Source organism: Zosterops lateralis, assembly GCF_965231275.1.
Source record: "Zosterops lateralis genome assembly, chromosome: 8".
Taxonomy (NCBI): domain Eukaryota; kingdom Metazoa; phylum Chordata; class Aves; order Passeriformes; family Zosteropidae; genus Zosterops; species Zosterops lateralis.
The window spans coordinates 1,948,821-1,970,919 of NC_139768.1; the positions used below are offsets into that span (position 1 = coordinate 1,948,821).

The window sequence follows — 22,099 nt, forward strand, 5'->3', positions numbered from 1 at the left end:
AGTCTGCTTCATGAGGAGACCTCAGTGGGCTTCAGACTGGCTTGATGTGGATATTATCTGCAGAATTCAGGCACTGGTGGATCTATAGAAAGTAAAATTGTTCATATATGATACAGCCAGTACTTGAATTGGGAGTAGAGTAATGAGGTTGTCTTAGTAATGGAAAAGAAAAAAAAAATAAGATACTTTTATTTTAAAATTTACTATAAGATACTGACATTCCTAAAGCAGCAGGTCAGTAACAGAATATTTCCATGAAGGCAGTTAAGATGCACAGCTTTCTACCTTATTACAAAGCTTAGTGGTTTGATCTGCAAGTACAGAAACTTGAAGCAGTGGTGATGTTTTCTGTCGGGTTTCTAAGGAAGTACTAAAAGCTGTTGGAAGCTTTTATTTTTAAAGATGACAGTCAGATTGACATTATATGTATCTGTATCCTGGAGTGAGCACATGTTTCTGTGCCTATTGCTGCCTGGCCATCAGGCACATTAGTCTAGTCAGTCTGCTGTGAGAGAAACTGAAACTCTTAAAACAATTCTTCCCAGTGTCTATGCTCAACTTCAGGTTGTTTTCCACGTTTAAAAATTCTCCTAAATCCACTGAGCCAAGCAATAGCTGTATTTTAGATTATCTTCATTAAACTGATTCTTCTAGTTTGCCTAAAAATACAGGTCATAGTTATGTGGCTGTGTTAATCTAATAAAAAAGCCCAACCAACCATCCCACCAAAAAAATGCAGGAGTGGTTTAGATGGAGGCTTATAAAAAAGGTGGTTTATTGCTTTGAACAAACAAAGCCACAGCCCAGTAGATTAATCATCATTCTCTTGTTGCTTGAGAAGGAAGTCAGTCTTCCTGCAGCCAGCAGAGTGATTTAACCCATTGTCTTTCATTAATTTTTTGCCTCGTAGTCTAAAAATTAGTCTTCCAGTCAAATGTGTCTTCTTTGTATGTGCAAGTGGCTAACTTAAGCACATATTTGAATATGTCTTTAAAATACAAAAACATGTTTAAATTAACGTTTTGTTCACTCTGGAGTCAGTGTTCTCTGAACTCATCTGGCAGACTCTTCAAGGAAAGTAAACTCTGGTAAGTACCAGGAAGGACACCACACCTTTGGAAGTCCTGGCTGGATGAACTGCAGTGCTCTCTGCTACCTCCTGTGTCCATTTCCATGTGGTTTTCATTCCAGTTGAAGCTTTCTGTCAAAGCTTTAAAAACAAGGTATTTTGAGATGTATACGTGTACCATATCCCCCATACGTAACATACACGTATTCCCCAGCAGTGCTTATTTGTGGAACTTGGCTGGTAGGTGCAGAATTGGTGTGCACTGAAGGTGAGGTGTTCCCTGAACCCCCCTGACCTGGGCAGCACACCTGGCTCTGCAGAATGCTGCCACCACAGAAATCAGGAGTTGGAGGAACACTGGTAAAAACCCATCTGAGTCACTGCAGGATGGTGGCTTTGTACTAAAAGAACCTAATCTTCCAATCTGATGGTTTTCTTCATTTCACCACTTCAGTTTTATTATTTTCTTTCTTCCCTCAGATATTTTGAGCAAAAGTGGGACAGAAAATGACCCTGAGTTTGCAGGCACTTTGTGCTGCCTGCAGCAGAGCAGTGTGAGCCATGACTGTGCTAGGAAAACAGGGACACCCAGCCTGGGCATCTCCTGTGGACATCAGTATTGGCCAGGAGGAGATAAGGAGCATTTTTTGTTGTTAGTTTTCTTGGATTTTTCAGGATAGAGAAAACAAATCTTCTCAGCAGCTCAGTAGCTGAAATTGCTTTGTAGCTTTATTTCAAAAGATATGTATTGTCTGCTTGTCAAACTCTTGGTTTAAGTGCATTGTGTGTTGGTACCAGTGTGTTGGGAGTTTTTAATAGTTAATGACAATTTAGCATTGCTTAGGATACAGGTAGGTGGGGAGAAAATTCTTAACAGCAGAATAGATGTGTTAAAAATGCCACCTTAAAGGAGTGTGTCACCCTGATTTTCAGTTTTGTGGTAATCTTGTTTACATTCCTTCTAGTGGAATTTCTCAAAACAAAGTTGATTGTTTTCATTCGTCTCTATGATGAATTTCTGAATTCACCACTGGGGTCACAGAGGTGTTCCTCCAGTCCTCCCATCCTTGATCAAATTCCAAATCCTATTGAAACCCCAAATCATAATAAACTGTCCTTTCTTTCCTCACTTGAACCTGACGGTGAGTGTGGTTCTTTCCTGTCCCTAACAGTGACAGGGGTGCATTTACATAATAAGAATTTTTATCTTCATTAAAAATACTGGAAATTTCAAAGTGCATTTCATTTTGGCAAATTTAAATGTTTTAATATTGCTTTGTAAGGTATTAGGGTAGACAAAAATACCAGAATACTTAAACTTCTCTAAAGTGAAATTCTTTGGGAAGTTTTATTTGACAGAAGAAAAGTTTAAGACATGACCAAGCATGGTCACCTTGAAGTTTTGGAAATTAAAAAAAAAAAAACCCTCTACATATCAAAAGTTCTACTCTTTGGTTTACTCTGATTACAAATTTATATTCAGCAGTGATCACAGACCAATGAGCTTTCCTTTTGGTTTTAGTTTTGCTTGATTGGTTTTAAAATATTTACTAAGTGCTGAACTCTGGGCTGAATTCATTATAATCTCCAGGATTAACTTTAGAAATAAACTGCATTTTCACCAATAGTTCTAAAATATTGTTGACATTTTCCTAGTGTCTAAATGTAAATGTAATTAATCTTAACAATGCTTTAAATTTTTGCAGTGTAGCTGAAATACATCACAGGCCCAGAAACAAATTCACTGGGCCACTTATGAGATCCTTGCTTGCAAGTACTGGCAACAGAGTGAATTTTACTGGGTTTGATGGATCTCTTCTAGTGTTCCTGTTGTGCACAGACTGGGACATTGGAGTTGCAGAAGTTTCCAAGATAGTCCATGGTCCACAGAGAACTGAAAGGTAAAATTGCCCTGGCTTCTGGGTTTTAAGGTACCATCCACATAACATGAGAGTGTGCAGTCCTACCTAAAATCTTTTCCTTGCTGAATGGGGGTATTTGCCATGGGAAGATATTCTTTTGCCAAGGGAAAAGAGAAATTTGTTTTAAAAGTGAAGAAAGTCCCACAAAACTTTTATGTGCAGTTTTCACATTGGAAGGGTTTGAGAATGTGTGTGCTGATACATCTGGAGTCCAAACCATTAGCTTTTCACTTAAAAGAAAATCCCATTGCTGCTCATAAGCAACTAATCAAAAGCCAGACACTTCCAGAAAAGAAGCATGAAGACAAACCTAGGGTAGTGCTATGTTTAAACACATGCAGCAGCATTGAATACATCACAGATGAAGCAATAGTGAATGCATCCATTGCATCTATGGAAAGAGATTAATAAAACAAATGTCACTATTCAAGTTTTAGATATTAGGAATCCACCCATAGTTGTCCCAGGTGGACTTCTTTTCACCACAGAGCCGTGCAGCAGTTCAAAGCACACTGTCTCCCCCTTCTCCATTTCTGCCATAGCAAAAGTAGTCATGGTGTTTCCATGTGGGGTTTTCCTCTGGCTGCTTGACAGAGTCCTTTTGTACCCACGGCTGAAGGAGAGTTGTCCCAGTGCTGGTCCTGAGTTGAACTCCACAGAGATGACAAACAGGTAGACACCTTTGTGTGGTGCTTTGAAGTGGCCATGTTCAGAGAAGTAGCTGTTTCCATAATTGAGATATGTTTCGTTAAACCTCACGGTTTTCTCGTTATCCTTTCTTTCTGAGAATCCCACGTGGAATGCCACCAGTGAGTCTGAAAAAGAAAGAGGAACAGGATTTTAGCAGTGAGTGAGCACTCTTCTCTCTCCAGGGTGACAGAGAAGGTGAATCTCTATCAGGCCTGATTTTTACATGCTGCTTTGCAAAGCTAGACACTGGAAATGGCTTTGTGCAGTGGAGTAGATCAAATTATTCCCCAGAACTCTTGGAAAAGTATAACACTGGGACCACCCTGGGGGGAAAAAGTAGCACTTTTTTACTGTCCTAAAAATAAATTGGTTAAGAATATGTTCTCTGCTTTTTCAGTCTTAAATACAGTTTTGCAGCACAGATGCCTAAAGGGGCTGATTTTTGCTCTATGTTATTTGTCCATAGCAAGGGCTGCAATCATAAAAGCCAATGTTAAAGCTGTGGTGGTTGTAATTACCAGGTGCTTATGGTAGGGAAAGGGAACTGGCCAGTCCCAGTGAAGTATAAGCTGAAAATTTGTCTCTGAAGCTTAGTTGTAAAAGAGAGAGTATGTGCTCTCTGGTCAGTCCTGCCTGTTCCACTTGTGCAAATTATAGCAGTTCATTTAATGCATCTGTCTGCCTTGGGAAGGGTTTGGTGCTTTGAGTTGGCTCCTTCCAGAGTCAAGTGACAGGGAAAAACAAGCATTTCACATCAGCTTCCAAAGAGAAGACTGTTCCTGCATTAACACAAGCATCTAAAAACAAAATCTGTCTTCTAAACACCTGAAGTTGAATTAATTCAAGGCCAATTTTCTAGCAGCTATAATGGGTGTAATTTTATTGGCCTTAAGCAAAACACAGCAGAATATCAGCTTGGTTCTCACTCAGACTGCTTTTTTTGGTGGAGAGGGAGGATGTAAGTAATGTCGGAATTTCCCCCTCCCGCATCCCACAAGATACCTGGCAGTTATCATAACTAATACTAATGTGCTTTGTGTGTGGAACTCGCATCAGGGCTCAGAAAGAAGCTAGACCTGCCCATGAGCAAGTAAAAGAAAAGAACGCACCTTTGTCCACAAGTTCTGTCTGCACCGTATTTCTTCCACTTATTGTTTGTGTATTTTCTCTGTGCTTCTCAGGCCTTTTCTTGTCTCTTTGCTTGTCTTGACCTTTCTGTTGCCTTCTCCCTTTTTTGTTCAGCATTGACTGAATCTTTTTAACATCCAGACTTATATTTGAGGCACCTAATTCTTCGTTACTTCCAAACAGCTTTTTAAAAGTCACCAGGTGTTCCTCCAGATTCCGCTTCATGGTTGCTAAATCTGCAGAGAGAGTTTCTACAGAAACGTTGAGTGGCTCAATTGCATTTGCTATTGTGTGATTGCAGCAGAGACTCTCCTCACCTCTGGATTCATGCCTCTTGATTGCCAGGCTCAGGTGTTTGATGTCATTCTTCAGAGTCATGATATCATTATAAGTTGAGCTGTCCAAGGAGTCATCTTTGGCAGCCTCATAGTTGGGTTCCATGTGTTCTCTGATGGTGCGTTGGCTGCTGGCTTCATGTGGAGTAGAGGAGGTTTGTGTTTCCTCCTTGGGAGATGTGTGAGCATCATGGTTATCCTGGTGACCTCTCCCCAAGGGATGAAATCTCCTCACAAGAGATTCTAAAGTCACATTTTGTTCTTGCAGTTTATCTGAGAAGTGTCTGAGAGACTCTTGCAGCTCGAACACGGATGGTATTAGACTACCGAAATCATCTTCAAAAATGATGTCCAGAAATTCGTGTCTCAGTAGAGCCTCCAGCGCTTCTTCGTGCCGCATTGCATCAGTCAAAAGAGAGCTGAAAGAACTGTTGAGATGCTTGATGTGTCGATGAATCTCTTCGTCTTTCTTCTTCAGCAAACCTACATCTTCTGAAAAAGCCGTCACCTGTGACTGAAGCTGTCTGTTCTCCTCCTGACGGAGGCTCAGAGACAGATGGATGGACGGAATGGCTGAGGAGAGCTCTTCAATTTCACTCTTGAAGATATCTCTGAAAACGGACTCCAAGTGCTTCTTCATGTCCTTTGACTGGGTGTCTTCAAGGGAATAAGTGCTATTCCTGGGACCTTCCTCCAGTACATCGGTGTCAGAGGATATTCTCTGGCAATTGCATTCCTCCATGTACCGCAGCAGATCTGAATAGTTTTCCTGAAGGTTTGAGAGGGTGTAGTTGAGCTCTGATATCTGCCTTTCCATTGCTGCGTTGTTTTCTTCCATAATGACTGATTTCTCAGCTAAAGTTATTGTGAGATCTTCTGGCCTGTATTTTGAGATGTTTTTCTTTAACTCCTTAAACCACCTCTCTAAAACTGCAATATTCTGAAAGGCCACGTCTGACTCCATGTAAAGTTCTTTAATCTGCTTTGCATGCCCTGACAGAATGTCATTCATCTGTTTGATGGTAAATTGGCTGTTTTCATCTTTGGGACCATGATGGGAAGAGAGTCCTGTTAAATTTTTTTTCAAAGCCTCCAATTTATCTTCAAGAAGGTTTTGCTCTTGTTTCATGTTTGCTATGCTGTTGTTCAAAGCTAAGAAATGAGACTGCTGTATCTTATGAAGCTTCTTGAGTTTTGTGTCAGTATCTGCCTTGATCATGCTGAGGTTATAGTGAATATTAGCCTGCTGCATGTGCACTTGGCTCTCTATATCTCTTTTTGCCTGATCAACTTTCATGATGTTTTCTTGGACTTTTGATTCAAATTTAGTTCCCAGCTCCTGGAATTCCTTCTTGGGCACAGTGCTCTCTTGGAATCTTTCTATGCTTCTCTTGTTGGCCTCCACATCATGGGACAGGTTTCTTACTATGTTGGAGAGGTTCTGTAAGCTCCTGTTGAAGCTTGCCCACATTGGGTTAAAATGTTTCCTAAGAAAGTTCTCCACGTGAGGAAACAAAACTTGCTGCAGAAGCCTTTCCTGATGATCTGTTAAAACAGTTGAAAAAAAAAAAAAATTACATTTAAATTCTGCTTTTGGAACACAATCTAGCCAGGATAACTCAAGTGTGAATTTTTCTATAGTAGTTGCCATCTTACTCCCCAGAATCTGACCTCATGATAAACTTCAACTCTTGCAAAAATAGCCTGGTGTTAAATCTGTTACTGTAAAGCACATGGTGTCCATGAGTGCACAGAAAATAACTTGGATATGTGTTGACTTCCCCATTTAGGTCTTATAAATTATGCTTTTTGAAACCCCTGGACAGGTGGTTTAGCAAGTGGCCATAACTGCCCATTTTCCCAACAGTTCTTAGTTGGTGGGCTCTTCCTTTATTGACTGTGTCATAATGTTCTTTTTCTCATGCTTTCAACTCCACGAAGGTATACAACATCTCAACAGCTGAATATTCTAGGTCAGGAGTAAATAACTTGAAAAATCTGTGAAGTATCTGGACTATATGGGAATTATACTAACGTTGCTATTGTACACCACAACGACACACAGACTGACTTCAGAAGGCTGAAAAAGTGACTCCTTTATTCTCAGGAATTGTTTCCCTTTATATACTCTCTTACACAGACCAATTTGATTGGTGACAAGAAGACAAACCTCTTCAGTCACATTGGTCAGACCAGAGGGACATCAAGAGAAGTCCCTCCTAGGAAAAGGATGTAAACATGTCTCTTGTTTACAGAAAATTCCCTGGGAAAGGAATTTCAGAAACCAAAACATATCAGGCACGAACCAGGGCTACAATACTAAGGTTCAGTTTCTAACTTTAAAGTTCAAACCTGAGTACCATAGTCTGTACCCTTAAAGAATGTTTCTGCAAGCCAGTGGCTCACTATGGTGAGTTAAATTCAGCAGCTCTTTTTTTCCCACTCCTATATATGGTAGGATCACCGTTCCAGAGATGGGTCAAATGTTTCATTTTTTTATATAACAGCAGTGTGCTGTTCCACACGTCAGAGTATATAGCATGAGTATGAAAAAAGAACAGAACTAAACTGTGCACCCCCACAGAAGAGAGGAAGCCATAGAAGCAGAGTATTAAGGTTAACATTTTTTAAACATAAGCAACCTCTTTATTCTGTGATTAAGGCATGTTTTGAACTCTATCTTTCCTTTCATTTCCCATTTTGAGTTACTCTTTGGTTCATTTATTTGCCTTGGGATTGCACCCATTTTTTCTCTCTTTAGAAGCAACCAGCAGACCAAGGAATATCAGGGTATTTTTGCTTTTGTGATCTGTGTGGTTTCACAGGGCCTGTCATGGGCTGATAATTCCTGCATCAGACCTCTCACCTGAATTGCTCTGGTTCACTTCTAACATCATGCTTGTACCGTTGTTTTCAAATAGTCTCTGTAAATCACTTAAGGTGCTGGCTGCTTGATGAATATCACTTTGAAGATCATCCAGTAAAGCCTCATGATTTTGAATGACTTCGAACATTTCTCTTGAATCCACTGATGTTGACACTAGTCACAAGATTAGAAAAACAAAGTCATGCAACAGGGTGCAGCGACCAGGTGACAGGTATTCATGCAAGACCTCTGAGAACACCTGTCTGGTTCTCACTCTGAAAATTTTGCACTGACATTTAGGGGGTCTGTTGATTTCTGGCACCTTAAACTGCAGTTTGTCTGCAAGGATTTTTTTTCAACAGTGGTGGAAACGTAATATATTCAAATATTTGTGGAGAACTTCAGCTACAAGAGCCATGATGGCAATAAAATGCTCTTAATTAGAAATCTCTCCATGCCATAAAAATGTTTTGGAATACTAACTCTTTTCATTGACTGAAAGGATGGCAGGGTTTAACAACCTAGAATAAAAGAAGGGGATGAAAGAGCAATTGAGACATTCCACTGAGGAATCAGGAGCACAGTGTGTACAGTGTCAGAGCTGACTCCTGGAGGGACCCTTTAACTGATGTTTTTCTAAATAAATACTTGTGAATTTGAGCTGTAGATGTCTAAGTGTGCAATACTTCCTTGAAGCTAATTGCAGAAAGGCACTTAAAAGCACTGGAAGCCACAGCATTTCCCAGGTGGTAAAGGAAGGTCCTTCTTGGTACTTACACTGCTGGGGTGGAGTGCCTGATATACAAATCTATGGTACCTTGTAATTGTAATCTCAGAGCTGCTGGGGAGCTGTTCTAAAATAGCATTTTCAGTGCATTGTTGTTCTCGTAGATTTGTGAGCATGGTGTGCTGTCCTGTGAACCCACTTTGCAGAGCAAGGGGTTAACATCCATGCCACTGAAAGGGTAGGGCTTTGCACCAGCTGGCATCCCCTGACTACCAGACAGCTTTGAAACCTTGGGATGCTTTGTTGTGAGCATTCACAGAGTGTTACAGCAAAAGCCTTAATTTGTGTCAATAAATGTATTGTTTCAAAGCTTTCCCAGAGAATGCTTTCACTAGAGAGATTGTCCATATGTCCATAGCTTATCACTTTAAAATTACAGCTTCAAATCTTTTTTTTTTTTTTTTTTTTTTTTTTTTTTTTTTTTTTTTTTTTTTTCCCTGATCAGTGACTGAGAGGTAAAAGGATGACAAGCAAAATAACTTCAAGCACATACTGTGGTTTGAGAACTCTTCTCGTCCTTCAGTTTCGGTTCCTGGCACCAGAATAAAATTAGGATCTGCAATGGAGATGACACAGCTGAGAAAATGTTTGAGATGCAGAAATGACTACATTTTAGCAAGGCCACACAGGAGTTTCATGTGTTGTGTAACTGGTGTGGAGACAGGCTTCCTGGGGAAAGAACACCTTCCCTGGAGAACTTACTTCCTTTGCACTGGCAAACAACATTGGCAGTGCTGTGCAGTATAGCATGGGGATTTTTAACTCAAGCCAAGTTATTGCTCATAAGATATTAGTCTATTGCAAATAAATGGGGCCTTTTTCTTTTTCTGGGGGTCCCATCTGCAAATCCCTCTTCCTTGTTCCACAGTTACCTGAACATTCTGGTGGCAGCACCAGTGAGTGATGCTGTACAAATGAGGAGATGATGATGGAGGAGCTGGTTTTGGTCAATGAGTGTAACAATAGACTAAAATATTGCACTGCATTTGGTAATATCTTGCCAACACTATGAGTGAAGTTCACCACCTAAAGATCACCCACAAATGAAAGCTTTCTGTGAAGAAAAGGTAAACCTACAGGGATTTTTATCTGTGGAGTCCAGGTGAGTTAGATGTAGATTGTGGAAAAATTCTCAGGCATATGTTTGCCTTTTTTGTTATGGTTCCTTAATTGCTAGAGGGAATTACCTTTTATCCATTTGAATTCCCTTAATTCCATTTAAATTCTTAAATCTGTTTAAATTCTGCTTTTTGAGTATTATTTGCTAAATCCTGCTGGTGCCATTTTTAAACCACCAGTTTTTAAACCACACTGCCTCCCCTCTCCCTTTATTAGCAGCTGCACAGATCATAGAATCATGGAATGGTTTAGGTTGGAAGAGGCCTTAAAAACCATCTAATTCTCACCTCCTCTCCATGGCAGGGAACCTCCCACTGTCCCAGGCTGCTCAGATACCCATCCAACTTGGCCTGGAACACTTGCAAAGATGGAGCACCCACAGCTTCTCTGGGAGACCTGTTCCAGTGCCTCACCACCCTCATAATAAAGTGTTTCTTCCTAATATCTAATCTAAACCTGCCCTATTTCAGTTTGAAGCCATTTCCCCTGGTCTCACCAGTATGTGCCCTTGTGAAAAGTCCCTCTCCATCTCTCTTGTAGCCCCATGAGGTCCTGAAGGGTGATCTGAGGTCTCCTCCGAGCCTCTCCTTCCCCAGGCTCACTCCAACAGGTCCGTGTCCTTAAGGTGGGGACCCCAGAGCTGGATGCAGGACTCCATGTGGAGTCTCAGGAGAACAGAGCAGAGGGGGGGAAATCCCCTCCCTCAACCTGCTGCCTCCACTGCTTTATTCAACAGTGCAGTGGGTTACAGTGGTTCACTCTAAAGGCTGTTCCTGGAGCTTTCATGGAGGTTACAGTCTGAGCACTGTTCCTGCCTGTGCTGAGAGCTGCTCCCTGCTTGAGGAGCCTTTGCAGCCAGGGTAAACAGAGAGAGGAGGAGCAGTGCAGACTGCAGAGTGAGGGCTGTCCTCTCCTCTGAACATGGACACTTTGTGATTTCCAAGCCAGGTGATTTCACCCTGTGAAATAGGGGTATTTCACATACTAGTGTTGCCTTCTGATGTCATTACCTGCAACTAAGCATTCCTAGATGGACTTTTCTAAGATGGACATCTGACAGGCTTTCCAGCAAATGAATACCCTTCTCCATGTGTAAAGATTACAAAGGTGCTATTAACAGGACAATAAGTAGCTAATCTGTTTAACTAATTACAACAGCTAATTACAACAGCTCTTGTCTCAAAGTATCAAGGATTTGGGACATAGCAGACTGAAAAAAACAAGACATCAATTCGGAAAGAAAGGAGGAAAATTAGGCAAATTCATTTCTTGCCATTGTGCCTGGCATTTAATCATTCATTCCTATACTTATTCTCCAGCTTTGCTTACCACGCTGTTCACAGTCCTTGCCAATAAATCCAGGGCAGCATTTCCACTGCAAAGACTTCAAAACCTTCTGTTTCACTTGGTAGACTGGCTTCAGAGCTGTCCTGTACCTGGGGAGGAATGGTCTGGGCATTAGATTTCTTATAATAGAGTCCTTTGCCATCAAGTTTGGACTGATCCTCAACTTCTGTAATATTCTGATGAGGTGTAGAGACAGTTCTGTTATTAAACACATTATTCCGAAGTGTCACAGATACCAAGGCAGATAGGAATTTGTTTAAAACTCCCCTAGAAATAATGACGAAGCTTCAGTACTGTTAAAAACATTCCTTTAGATACTTCAGAGAAAATCCTGTTTTCTTCACTGGTTTGTTTAGGACACTTACATGATCTTCTGGCAGTCTGGGGCTCCGTTTGGGCAGGGCTGTTGGGAGTTGACAATGTACTTCTCCTTCATGCAGGCTTCGATGTACGTGACCAGCCGGGACTGCGTGAAGGGACACCAGTTCCTAGTGGAAGAAAAACGTGGGAAAAGGGTTTGAAGTAGGTCTCTAAGTCTCTGGCTGTAACAGTGCCAAGAAAAAGTGAAAAGCAGAAGGGCCTTTACTTTTGTATTTTTTTTCCCAGCTGTATGATGAGGAGAGTGGAAAATGCTCCCTACCTTCTCCCTCCACTCCCAATTCATTTGTTTTCATTTGAGATGTTTATCTGAATTTGTTACAAAAGGGCTGATTGTCTGAACTTTGATGCATTGGTTCCATTTCCAGTCCTTTCATTCTGCAGGAGAAATTTCCAACCCGTGATAATTTGTGGGTTAATGTCACTTTAAATGTCAAATTGCCTTTCTAGGCACGTTGCCATTTCAGATGCCTAATGACTGACTCATCAGGTTGAGGCAGACTGTTTCTGAAAACTTCATCCAACATTAACTCCATTAATAATATCTTCCTAAGCATTGCTTCTTCAAGATAAGTAAGTGATTGGATTTTATTAAAGAGGCTAGCTTCAAAATAATTTCTCCCATCACCTGCAGGAAAATAATATTGGAGGGGAAAGGGTTGTTTTAGTTTTATGCTTCTAGCAAGGACAAGTGAGTTTTAATAGTCTGAATAGTTTTCCAAGGCAGAATTACATAGGCAGCTATTAATGTGAGTGTAGGTGAGCCTCTTCCTTTAAAGTCAAGACTTGGCTGAAGTTTGATGATTAAATCCAAAACCAGAAGGGGCAGGAAGCGACAAGTATTAACTATAATGGAAACAGCTGAACTTTAGGGAGTATATTTTTAAATGGGAATACAGGAACCAAATCTCCAACTATCAGCATATATGGAAAAAGTTTGCCCCTCTCAGGGACTCGGCAAAACAATGGGGAACCGAGTCCTGCACAAAAGCAGAAGCTGGCACTGCAGCAGCCAGCAGAAGGGGAGGAAGCTGGAAACATCAGGATGGAAGGGCAGACAGCCTGGGCTAGCTGGGAACAGCTCACCAGGCTTGCCATTTCCCCTGTTTCTTAAGGAAAATGTGATTGAGATTTCAGCAAGCACTCATGCAAGCAAAGCTCTTCGTCTGTTAGAAGCAAGGGCAGGAATCTGGCAAAGCCTGCAGTGCTGGGAAAGCACGACAGGAAAGGAGGCTGCTGCCTTCGTTGTGATTTCCAGCCAAAACAACTTGTTGGAGTTGTAGCTTTGAGGCCTTTGCAAGTGACTGGGGGAGATTTTGGGCTTATGATCAATGAGAGTCTTGGTTCTTATGGGACTGAACTGGAAGACAAATCCTCAAATTTTTATTGAAGTATTGCTCTTCCAGAGTCAAACACTCTGTCTGTGTCAGAGTGTAAAACCACTCAGTAAAATCCAGCAGACTAGTGATGCCTCTGAGATGTGCCTTAGAGTGCCAGGATTTAATAGCTCTGTCACTTTTCTGGTATTTGGTGCCAGTTCAAGAGCTCTAAAACAGGCACCTGGTTTCTGCTTGGTTTGGGACTGTCCTCTCTCATGGGCTTGGCAAGGCATAGCTGGGAGAGGCTTTCCCCCCTCAAATCCTTTTTCCTGGGGGAAATGAAGTGCCCAGGCCCTGGTGCTGGAGCTCCCTGCTCTCGTTGCTAGGTGCAGGATCTCTACCCTTCAGGGTTTTGTTCTTTCCTAATGAAAACAATCCACACCCAGTGAATCACCATCTGGGCTGTTTGTTTTTTTTTTTTTTTTTCCCACCATATGCAAGTCCTTCCTAAGAAAGTCCTTGGAGTCATGTCAGCCCCACAGAGCAAAAGCAAATGTGCACATGCATCAACCTGTGTGAGCAAGAATGAGGCACTGTGGGACTGTGAGTGCTTTTGCTGGATTGCACACACATGGAACAAGGATTCCTTTTGGAATGTGTTGGAGGTACCTGGTGGGCTTCCCACTTGTAGAAAGGGCTTATGTTGTGTCAGAAATGCAATCAGTGGTTGATCCCAACTTGATGCCTGCTTTGGACAGTTACTGGTATTCTGCAGAATGTAGCATGAGGGGAAAAAAAGGGGGAATCTGATGGATTCTCAATCATAACTTCCTTTAATGCTGATCACAGTTCTTTATGTCCAGTTTTCTTAATATTCACTGGTTGTGTCTCACTTGATCTTAAAGGATTATTTGTGGAGCTGAAGGGCTGTGTAATACCATGATTTTGTTCTAATCACAAAAACTTTCAGAGATTTTGAGTCCCATAAAACTTATAAAAGTTTATTCTTTCCTTGAATAAGTAGATAAGGCCTGTAATGAGCTGCCAAATAGATACATGTGCCCAAAGATGAAACTTCTATTGCAGTATTTTTTTTTACAACTTGACAAATGCTTCCTTTAGGGAAACTTTGCTATCTGTAACTAAAAATACTCCTTAAGAGGATTGACCTTGAGGAAAAATCTGTCATTCTTTAATGTTAAGTGCAACAATGTAAAAGACTAAGAAGGGCTTCATCTAAAGTTCAGCGAGGCAAGCAGGACTTCTCTGGCACCAAAGGCTCTGAATCAGGCTGTGAAATTTCAAAGAGCTGCTCCTTCACAAATAGCACTTTCTTTCTTTCTTTCTTTCTTGAGTTGGTTTCTGGTTTCTTCACAACAGCAGCTTTGTGTTCTGCTGCTGAGGTTTTTTCTCCTCTTTGTAACTATGTGGCTTCATTCACTGAATATGTAACCAACTTAACACCCTGTGCTTTTATTCTCTTTAATACAGTTTCCTTTTGGTGCAAACTTCTGCTGCCAGGGAGAGAGAGGGACAGAGAGAAGCTGCTGATGTGAGGAGAGCAGAAAAGCCTTCCCTGTGATCTGGTGAACAGTAACATTTATCACAATGCTGAAAGGTAGAGCCACACTTGAGAGGACCCTTGGAAATTCAGGGCTACAGATGTTCCATTTGTTCAGTGGCTTTCCAAAGAATTTAATTTTTTTTTCTTTTTTTTTTTTTTTTTTTCTTTTAACCAGGAACATAGTGTTTTAATTTTCTTTGCTAGACTGTAGTGTTTTTTTCCCCCAGACTTCATTCTAATTATGAATTAATCTTATTAAATAGAGTGTATTCACACATATCTATTCACAGTTGCCTTATTCTGAGGCAACTGTATTCTTCTGTCTGAGGTTAAATATATCTGATGACAAAGCATTCTGTATTTAAATAAGATTCAGCAAATGTAGGTTAGCTCAAGCTCTTTTTATTTGAAACTTTCAGGTGTTTAGAAACTGATACTAAAATGATTTTTTTCTTACGTTGGATCTAGTTCTGCTTTTACTGAAACAGCAAAATGGAGGCAGTTCTCTCTCTGATTCTAGGATTTGACTGGGCCACCTTTTATCACAGCAAACAAAATAAAACCCACAGGACCAAGAGAAAAGGTGAGATGTCTGCTCTGCAGTAATTTACTCTGCTCAAATGAACATGGGGTAGTGTCTTTCCTTCATACAGACAATTACAGCCTGTGAGTGAGTGTGAGTAATGATCCCCAGCTCAGTAAGGGACTGACACACTTTAGCTCTCCTTGCTACATGCTCTCTTGATTGGCACTGCAGTGCATAATTTTAGATGTTTCCTAGGTCAGTGGAATTTTTGCCTAAACAAAAGCTTCAGGAATTCAGGATGTTGGGATGTTTGTCATAAGTTTTGTTATTCCTTTGGCTGTACCAGTCCAACTGAGTTGTCCTTCACCATCAGTTTCCTCAGGTTTCTATTCCCAAGGAAGCCAGTGTCTATAATTACTCTGAAAACTCCTGCCTAGCCATGCCTGTGTCTACTACTCACAGTGTGCAGAATTTTTCAAGACTGTAATATTCTCCTATGCAGCACAAAAGGCAGCAGATAAGCAGTAGTTCCTGCTTAGTGTGCTATAGGAAGGTAGTAAAAGACTGTTATTTCAGCTTAAACAAGTGATTTTCCTCTAACTTGTACAGAATGACTTCTGATTTATACCAGTGGAAGAAGACTATAAGAATGAGGCTTTAGCTGTGGTTGTTTCTTCTCTCAAATTTCTCACTGACAAGAAAAAGCAGCCTCAATAAAACAGGAATTAAGTACCACACTTCAATTAATCTAAACTAAGACTGTGCATGTCAGTATTGAGGCAGATGTATCATTTTATATTTTATGGAATACAGAAAGTGATCAGCTGTTCTGGAAGGCACTGCCTCTCCAAAGCAGCACGGGGTGGCACTGGGCTTTTAATTAGCAGACAAGTGATGCCTGGTGGTCTGTCAGTGAATTCTCCAGCTCTTCCCAGGCAGCAAAAAATCTCATATTTCTCCATCTTTCCCTCAGGAAAACTCCCAAAGGGAGTAGAACTCCTTCTCAGGCAGAGTGTGGGATCTTCCCATGAAACACCCTTGTTTTCACTGGGGTGAGAGCAGACTGATTTGCAGTTTATCTTAAGAAACTGTACTGAAAAGTGGCAGTGGTAGTTTCAAACGTGGATTTCCATGCAGTGCTGGAAAACTTCCAGAGTAACCCACATTGAATGCAAAGTGTATTCCAACAGGTAGACTGATATCAGTTGGGGTGGTCCTGTCCTGCAGGATGTCCTAAAGCCATAGTGCAGTGAAGACTTTCAGAGCAAATGCAGTCCTGAACTTGGAGCTAGAGTTCAAGGAACAGCAGGCTTGACTGGCAGCTGGTTTTGAGCCAAATTCAACTGTTGTACAATGTATTTCAGAGAAGCAAATGCAAGAGGATTTTCCTCTTCAAGAGCATCCATAGCCATTACCCCATTTCTCTTATCCGCCCTGTAATGGGAGCTCTACAACCCATTGACAGGGCAGCTTACACTAAGATTTTATCCTCTGATTCCTGCAGACTTAAACTCACCCCTGGTACAGCCTGCTCACTCCTTTGTCAGAGCTCATCTGGAAGCAGGAATTGCAGCCAGTGGCTGATACCCTTTGGCACAGCTGTGCTGATAGCAGGGAGTCAAAAACTGCTTGGGAAGCCAAGCTTCCCACTGGCACCTGCCCAGGGTGCAGGCAGAGTGCAACAAGGTTTGTCCTGACCCTGTTTTTGGGGCAGGAGGGGAGATTTGTTCAGGGCTGATCACTTGTTCAAGGGGCACTGACCCACACAAGCAGGAAAGTGTTGGCTCCAGGTGGTGATAGTGCTGACAGTGATTCTGTGGCTGTGCTGGAGCAGGAGCTCCATTGCAATCTGCTGAAGAAATTAATTGCTGCAGCTTGCAGTAATGAGCTGTGAAACAAATCAATCCCGTGGGCACAGAGGGTTCAATAACTCCTGCACTGTTTGGAGTGGAGCTGTGTCATTTGCATCCAGCAGGTTAATGGGGAACTCTTCCACCTGCAGCTGAGCTGAGCTCAACGACAGCCAAATATCAGGGATTTTCCTGAAGTCCTGAAAGGAGCCAAGTGCCTAACTCTGATAGGAAACCATTCTTTCTGTTGATGAACTTGGCACTGCAAAAGCTATTGTTGAGTACCCAGTGGCTGTTCCACTGCTTTGCAGGATGTCAGGGACTGAAGATCACTTTTGGTTTCATTCAAACTGTTTTATTTTAAGCATATGTTCTGTGCCCCTTTGGTGGGAAATTGCAGTATCCCATAAGCTTCCTACAAAATCCCCTGCCTTGTTTTGAAGAAACGGATGAGTCAGTGTGAAACTGGCCTTAATTAAATTAATGGATTCTTCCTGTAAAAGTAGACAAAAAATAATAAGCTATTATGAGTGAACACTGACTTTCCTTAGAAGAAATGATTTGGGTTTTCTCTGCTCACGAACACTTGGGAGGAGAGTTACATGTTTTGACACTCTGGGTAGTCACGAGAACGGGCCTGATCCTTTGTGGCTCCTTGATGTGGAATGAGAGGAAGAGGTGAGTGTTTCAGAGAGATAACAACACCCCTGGCTGGCATCAGGAAACCTGCAATCTATTCAAGAGTCACTTCACAGAACTGTGTGTCCAACACTCCAAATATATTAACAAAATTAAGGATTTACTTAAGCTGAAGATTTCTGTCTTTCCTAATTAATAGATCAGGTGAAGTTTGGAGACTTTTCCATTTTGTTTTTCCATTTTTTGCAGGTATATTGTAAAAAAAATCCCAGGAGCTGACACTGTATTTGTGTATTCAAAAGAAAGAAGGAAAAATGAAGCACCTACCCAGCTGCAGGGCAAAACCAGAACAGGGGCCACTTGGCAGTGATGACACTTCTGGAAACAGAAGTTCTGTGAGACTTTGGATAGATGGGGAAGCCAGCTGTAGTTGCTGTTCTCCTTCCCAAACCAGCACCACTGTCCATTTCTCCCTTACAGGATGAGACTTCCACCTGGGGACTGGCTCAGTCACTGTGGTTCCTGAGGGGGAAGGTTAAAAATAACCTCTGCTTTCTCCTAACATTATTTTTAGCCTGGAATGCTTAAGTGATCTGGTTTACAGTGTTACTTGACAGACAGGTCAGGGTAACTGAGGGTACAGGCAGCTTTTTGCATGTGCCTTTTACATGCTTCATTTGTCTTGGTTTCTTTAAGGAAATCCAGCACTAAGTGTGAAGTCTGAGTTGTGAGCCTGGCTGTTCCTGATGTACAGGTCTCCTAATTTCCCTTTTTAGTTCTGCTGAAACTTTTGGGTATGTGTGAATCCATTTAGCTCAGCAGTAGAATGAAATATCTGAAGTCAAAGTAGTCAGCTCATATGAGACAGCTGGTGGGGAGAAAAGCAGGATAAAAGTTGATTTCCTTTGGAAAATCAGCTTGTTTTGATAGTTTTGATTTTGTACACATGCAGACATTTGTCCATTTGGACATGCAGAACTTCTCCTATTGTTCAGATACAAGCAACAGCTGAGATGCTAAACTGTCACCTAGTTCTTCCTCTAAAGGCCAGTGACTTCTTACTGATCTATATTTTAAAACTCTTACATGAAAAAATCTTATTATTCTTAGAGGAATTATCAAAATAACATTTTCCCAGCATTTCACTGGGATCTAATGAATCATTTTGTCTCATGTGTTGAGACAGAAACCAGAGGATTCTGACTAATACCTTGCACTCCTTAGTCAAGATGGTCTCAATTATTCAAATAACTGCAATATGGAAAATGATACTCTCCATTTTTTAAAATGTAAGACTATTTTGTAACTACCACTAGTCCTAAGACAAAGGGAAAATAAGCGGTTGAACAAAACTCTTCTTGCTTGTATTTTTTTAAAATAATGAGAGTCAAAACTTTGTCACAAAGACCAAGTTACCATAGGCTTTGTTTGTTTTCTAGTTGTGCAAAAAAAAGTATTTTCTTATTTCAAAAGCAAATAGATGTAAGACATCATTTTGGTAGAACACTCTTCTCCACCCTTCTGGGCTTTTTTTGGCATGTCTGTCACACCTTTTAATGGCATGTCTTTCTTTCCCTTTATCTCTCAATTCCTGTTTAACTACTGATGCTTTTCTTCTTGTTCTGCTCTTGAGAGATATAAACCCCTTTTCCCAATGGTTTTCTTTTCCAGGGAATGTGTCACACTCATAGGGAGGAAATACCAGGTTGACGACAACATCTGGTCAGTGCAGAGCAGGGTAGGGCAGCCACAGCAGCTGACAGGCACACCAGGACTTCACACTCTGAAGGTTGCTTCAACCATTTTAGAATTTGGAGTCTGGTTACAAGAAGAATTGTGTTGTCCCTTCTTATTCACCCTCTCTCCCTTTACTTTTAGGTATAATTCCTCTCAAAATCTTGAATTTCTTTCCCAAGACCCAGCAGCTGCCTGGCCTTGTGTGTGCTGTAAGTGTGGCAACTCTACAAAACAACAAATATATCAAGGCCACTGCCAGGCTACATCTGGATTGTCTGTAGTCATCCACATAGCTTTGTAATTGGGAAGAATGTTATGATTTGACTCATTATGCAACTATCTCCATAAAAAGGAAGTATTTCTCTCCTTGGGAGGAAATTAGGATGAGTCATAACTGGTATTGAGCTGAATTAGACAAGCTGGTGCTGAACAGAGCCACAGAGCCAAGGAAGAAACCCTGATTAGGACAGTGTATCACAGCATCTTGCTGACCTGCAATGCTGACCTTTTTAAAGCATTGAATTTTCCTGGTACTGGGAGTTTCAGAATGTTTTCAGCATTTCAACTAGCAGTCAAATTATTACCACCTTGCAGTGTAAGTTAGAAGCCCAGAGTACCCCTTGGGCCTTGTTTCCTTCCTCTGGCAGTGTCTGAACTGCATTAACCAGGACTTGGTGAATTAACAGAGCACATCATTATCGAACAGCACCCATTAGGAAGCCTTGCAGGCTTTAGAAAGTGCCTCAGGGCTCTCAGGGAGAGGTACAGATTTGTGGGAAGGTGTAGCATGAGAGACAGCAAGGTTTTCATGCACTCACCATGTTACATGCAGAAGGGAGGCCTTAATTTTACATGTAGGTGAGATTAGAAACAAGATTGCATGCTTGAGTTTACATGAAGGGGAAGCATGACATGAGCAAGGTTTTATAGTCTCTTTCCATCTCACTTTTTTTCTTTCCTCAAGAGCATTTTAAGGGAAAAATACCAGGGCATCCTAAAGCACTGAGCTGTGAACAGCACTCAGTGTGCTGCTGTTTCAGCTCTCCTGAACAGGGCTCTGCTCTACCCATCCATCAAGGCTATAAAAGATTCATTCACTGTCCTGCTTGGTTTTCATCTATTTTAAACATTTAGAGACCTACTTACATGCCCCTGTGAAACTTACACAAATCATAGGGTTTGGGAATATTTCTAGTGAAATACATGGTTTTTGCTCTGACAGTGGCTACTGTTCTGCTACAGATTGCCATGAAAAACATTCTGCTGGCATGAAAACCTTTGGAAGGGGGTGGAGGTATGAAATTTGTAGTAATTTTCATGCTTATTCGTTAATCCTTACTTTGTTATATTTACTCCTCTCTATTTTTATTTTGCTAACATCCTGCCATTCTCTTTCCCTCTCCATTTCCAAGGCCCAGGTCTGCAGGCAGGCACATTCTGCCAATGGGCAAAGCTCACCATGCTCAGCAGGAATAATCAGCATTGGTTTATGATAAGAAACAGTCAGTGAACTAACTTCCTCTGGTTCTGCTTTGCCAGAGGCAGTGTTCTGGTTTATGGCAGAGCTAGGTGTGTGCACACCCCTAACCCCATTCTGCTGTCTCAGATTAAGCAAAGAGCTGCTCCCATCTGTGGTTTCATCCTCCACAGGCAATTCAGCTTTCTCTTTGTGTACTTAAAGCATTTAAACCACTCTTGTTTGGATATAGATTGGCCCCTAAAACCCAAATGTAGTTTAATGAGAAAATTCTAATGAAAACAGCCCTGTATCAACAGAATATAAAGTATCAGAGAGGATTGCACTTGTTATGTGTAGAGTACTTACCCATTTTGGGGCTGTGGGCTCACGGATTCAAAATCCCCTCTGTCTTCATGACTTGAAGGGTAATCTTGAGTATCTTCCCTGAGCCCTTCTGCCTCCCAGGAACCTCCTTGGTGTGGCAGAGGGGTTCTCTGGGGATGAGCAGAGGTGTCCTGAGCTCGTGGCTTGGAGCTGTGCACGGCCCCATCAGGATATCCACGCTGGGCTGTGTGATCCCCTGGTTTTGCCAGTCCCACTGCACTGCAGACCAGCAAAAGCTCCACCAGCATCCTGGCCTGCTTCCCCCACACCACTTACACCTGTCCCTTGTTCTTTCCTCTGAAGCTCAGCCTGAATTGCTTCAGCAATGCCCCAGCGATAATTCTTTAACTGGAAAGTTGGAAGAAGGAAGGAAAAAATAAATTAAAAAAAAATTTTGTAACAAAGAGCGGAAAGAGCTTTCGGCCCTCCCAGCTACTGTGGAAACGTCCGTGGCTGGTGAACAATGTGAGCCTGGTTCCTGTGTGGGGCTCACACGTCTCTGACAGGGGGGAGAGAAAGGTGGTAGGAATACAGCTTATTCAAGGAACTTCTGAGCTTGCCTGCCTTCTAAACTTATCTGTGAACAGGAACTCGGCTTTTATCAACTGCCTTCTCCCTCGGGCACAGGAAAAGGATGTTAGCTTAGAGGAAGGGAAGAGAAAAGAAAGGAAAGAAAATATTGAGTGCTCTAACAGACTCTCATTGCACTGGCAGAAAATGTCACAGACCTGCCTGGTCCAGTGCTGCACATGTTTAAAGGCTGAAATACCTTGGCTTTAGCAGCAGAGTGGTTGTGGTATGTAGAACAAATGTGGGCATTGAGGGGCTCAGAGCAAAGGTACAGTATAAAAGAGCCTGTGAACATTATTATTGTGTGAGCTTTGCAAAGTAGCTCTGTGAATCATGGTCTGGTCCCATCAAAATGGAAGATTTTTCATGAAGCTGTCCTTCATAGAGGTCAGGATAATGAAGCATTTTTA

At 41.6% G+C, this 22,099-nt stretch overlaps 1 protein-coding gene across 3 annotated transcripts; it reads right to left on the bottom strand.

Moving 5' to 3' along the window:
• MMRN2 (multimerin 2) lies at nt 1–21,911 on the bottom strand. 3 transcript variants are annotated; one of them, XM_083866365.1, is made up of 7 exons: nt 21,102–21,910; nt 11,629–11,751; nt 11,246–11,352; nt 9,291–9,353; nt 8,011–8,184; nt 4,791–6,689; nt 1–3,806 (listed from the first exon to the last, which is right to left on the bottom strand). In XM_083866365.1, the coding sequence occupies exons 1-7, from the start codon at nt 21,365–21,367 to the stop codon at nt 3,418–3,420; spliced, it is 3,021 nt and encodes a 1,006-aa protein (XP_083722491.1). In that variant the 5' UTR covers nt 21,368–21,910; the 3' UTR covers nt 1–3,417. The 3 variants fall into 3 exon arrangements, with proteins under 3 accessions (XP_083722491.1, XP_083722492.1, XP_083722493.1); XM_083866366.1 differs by lacking the exon at nt 8,011–8,184 and having other exon boundaries at nt 21,102–21,911; XM_083866367.1 differs by lacking the exons at nt 8,011–8,184; nt 9,291–9,353 and having other exon boundaries at nt 21,102–21,911.
• Nucleotides 21,912–22,099: the final 188 nt, after the last annotated feature.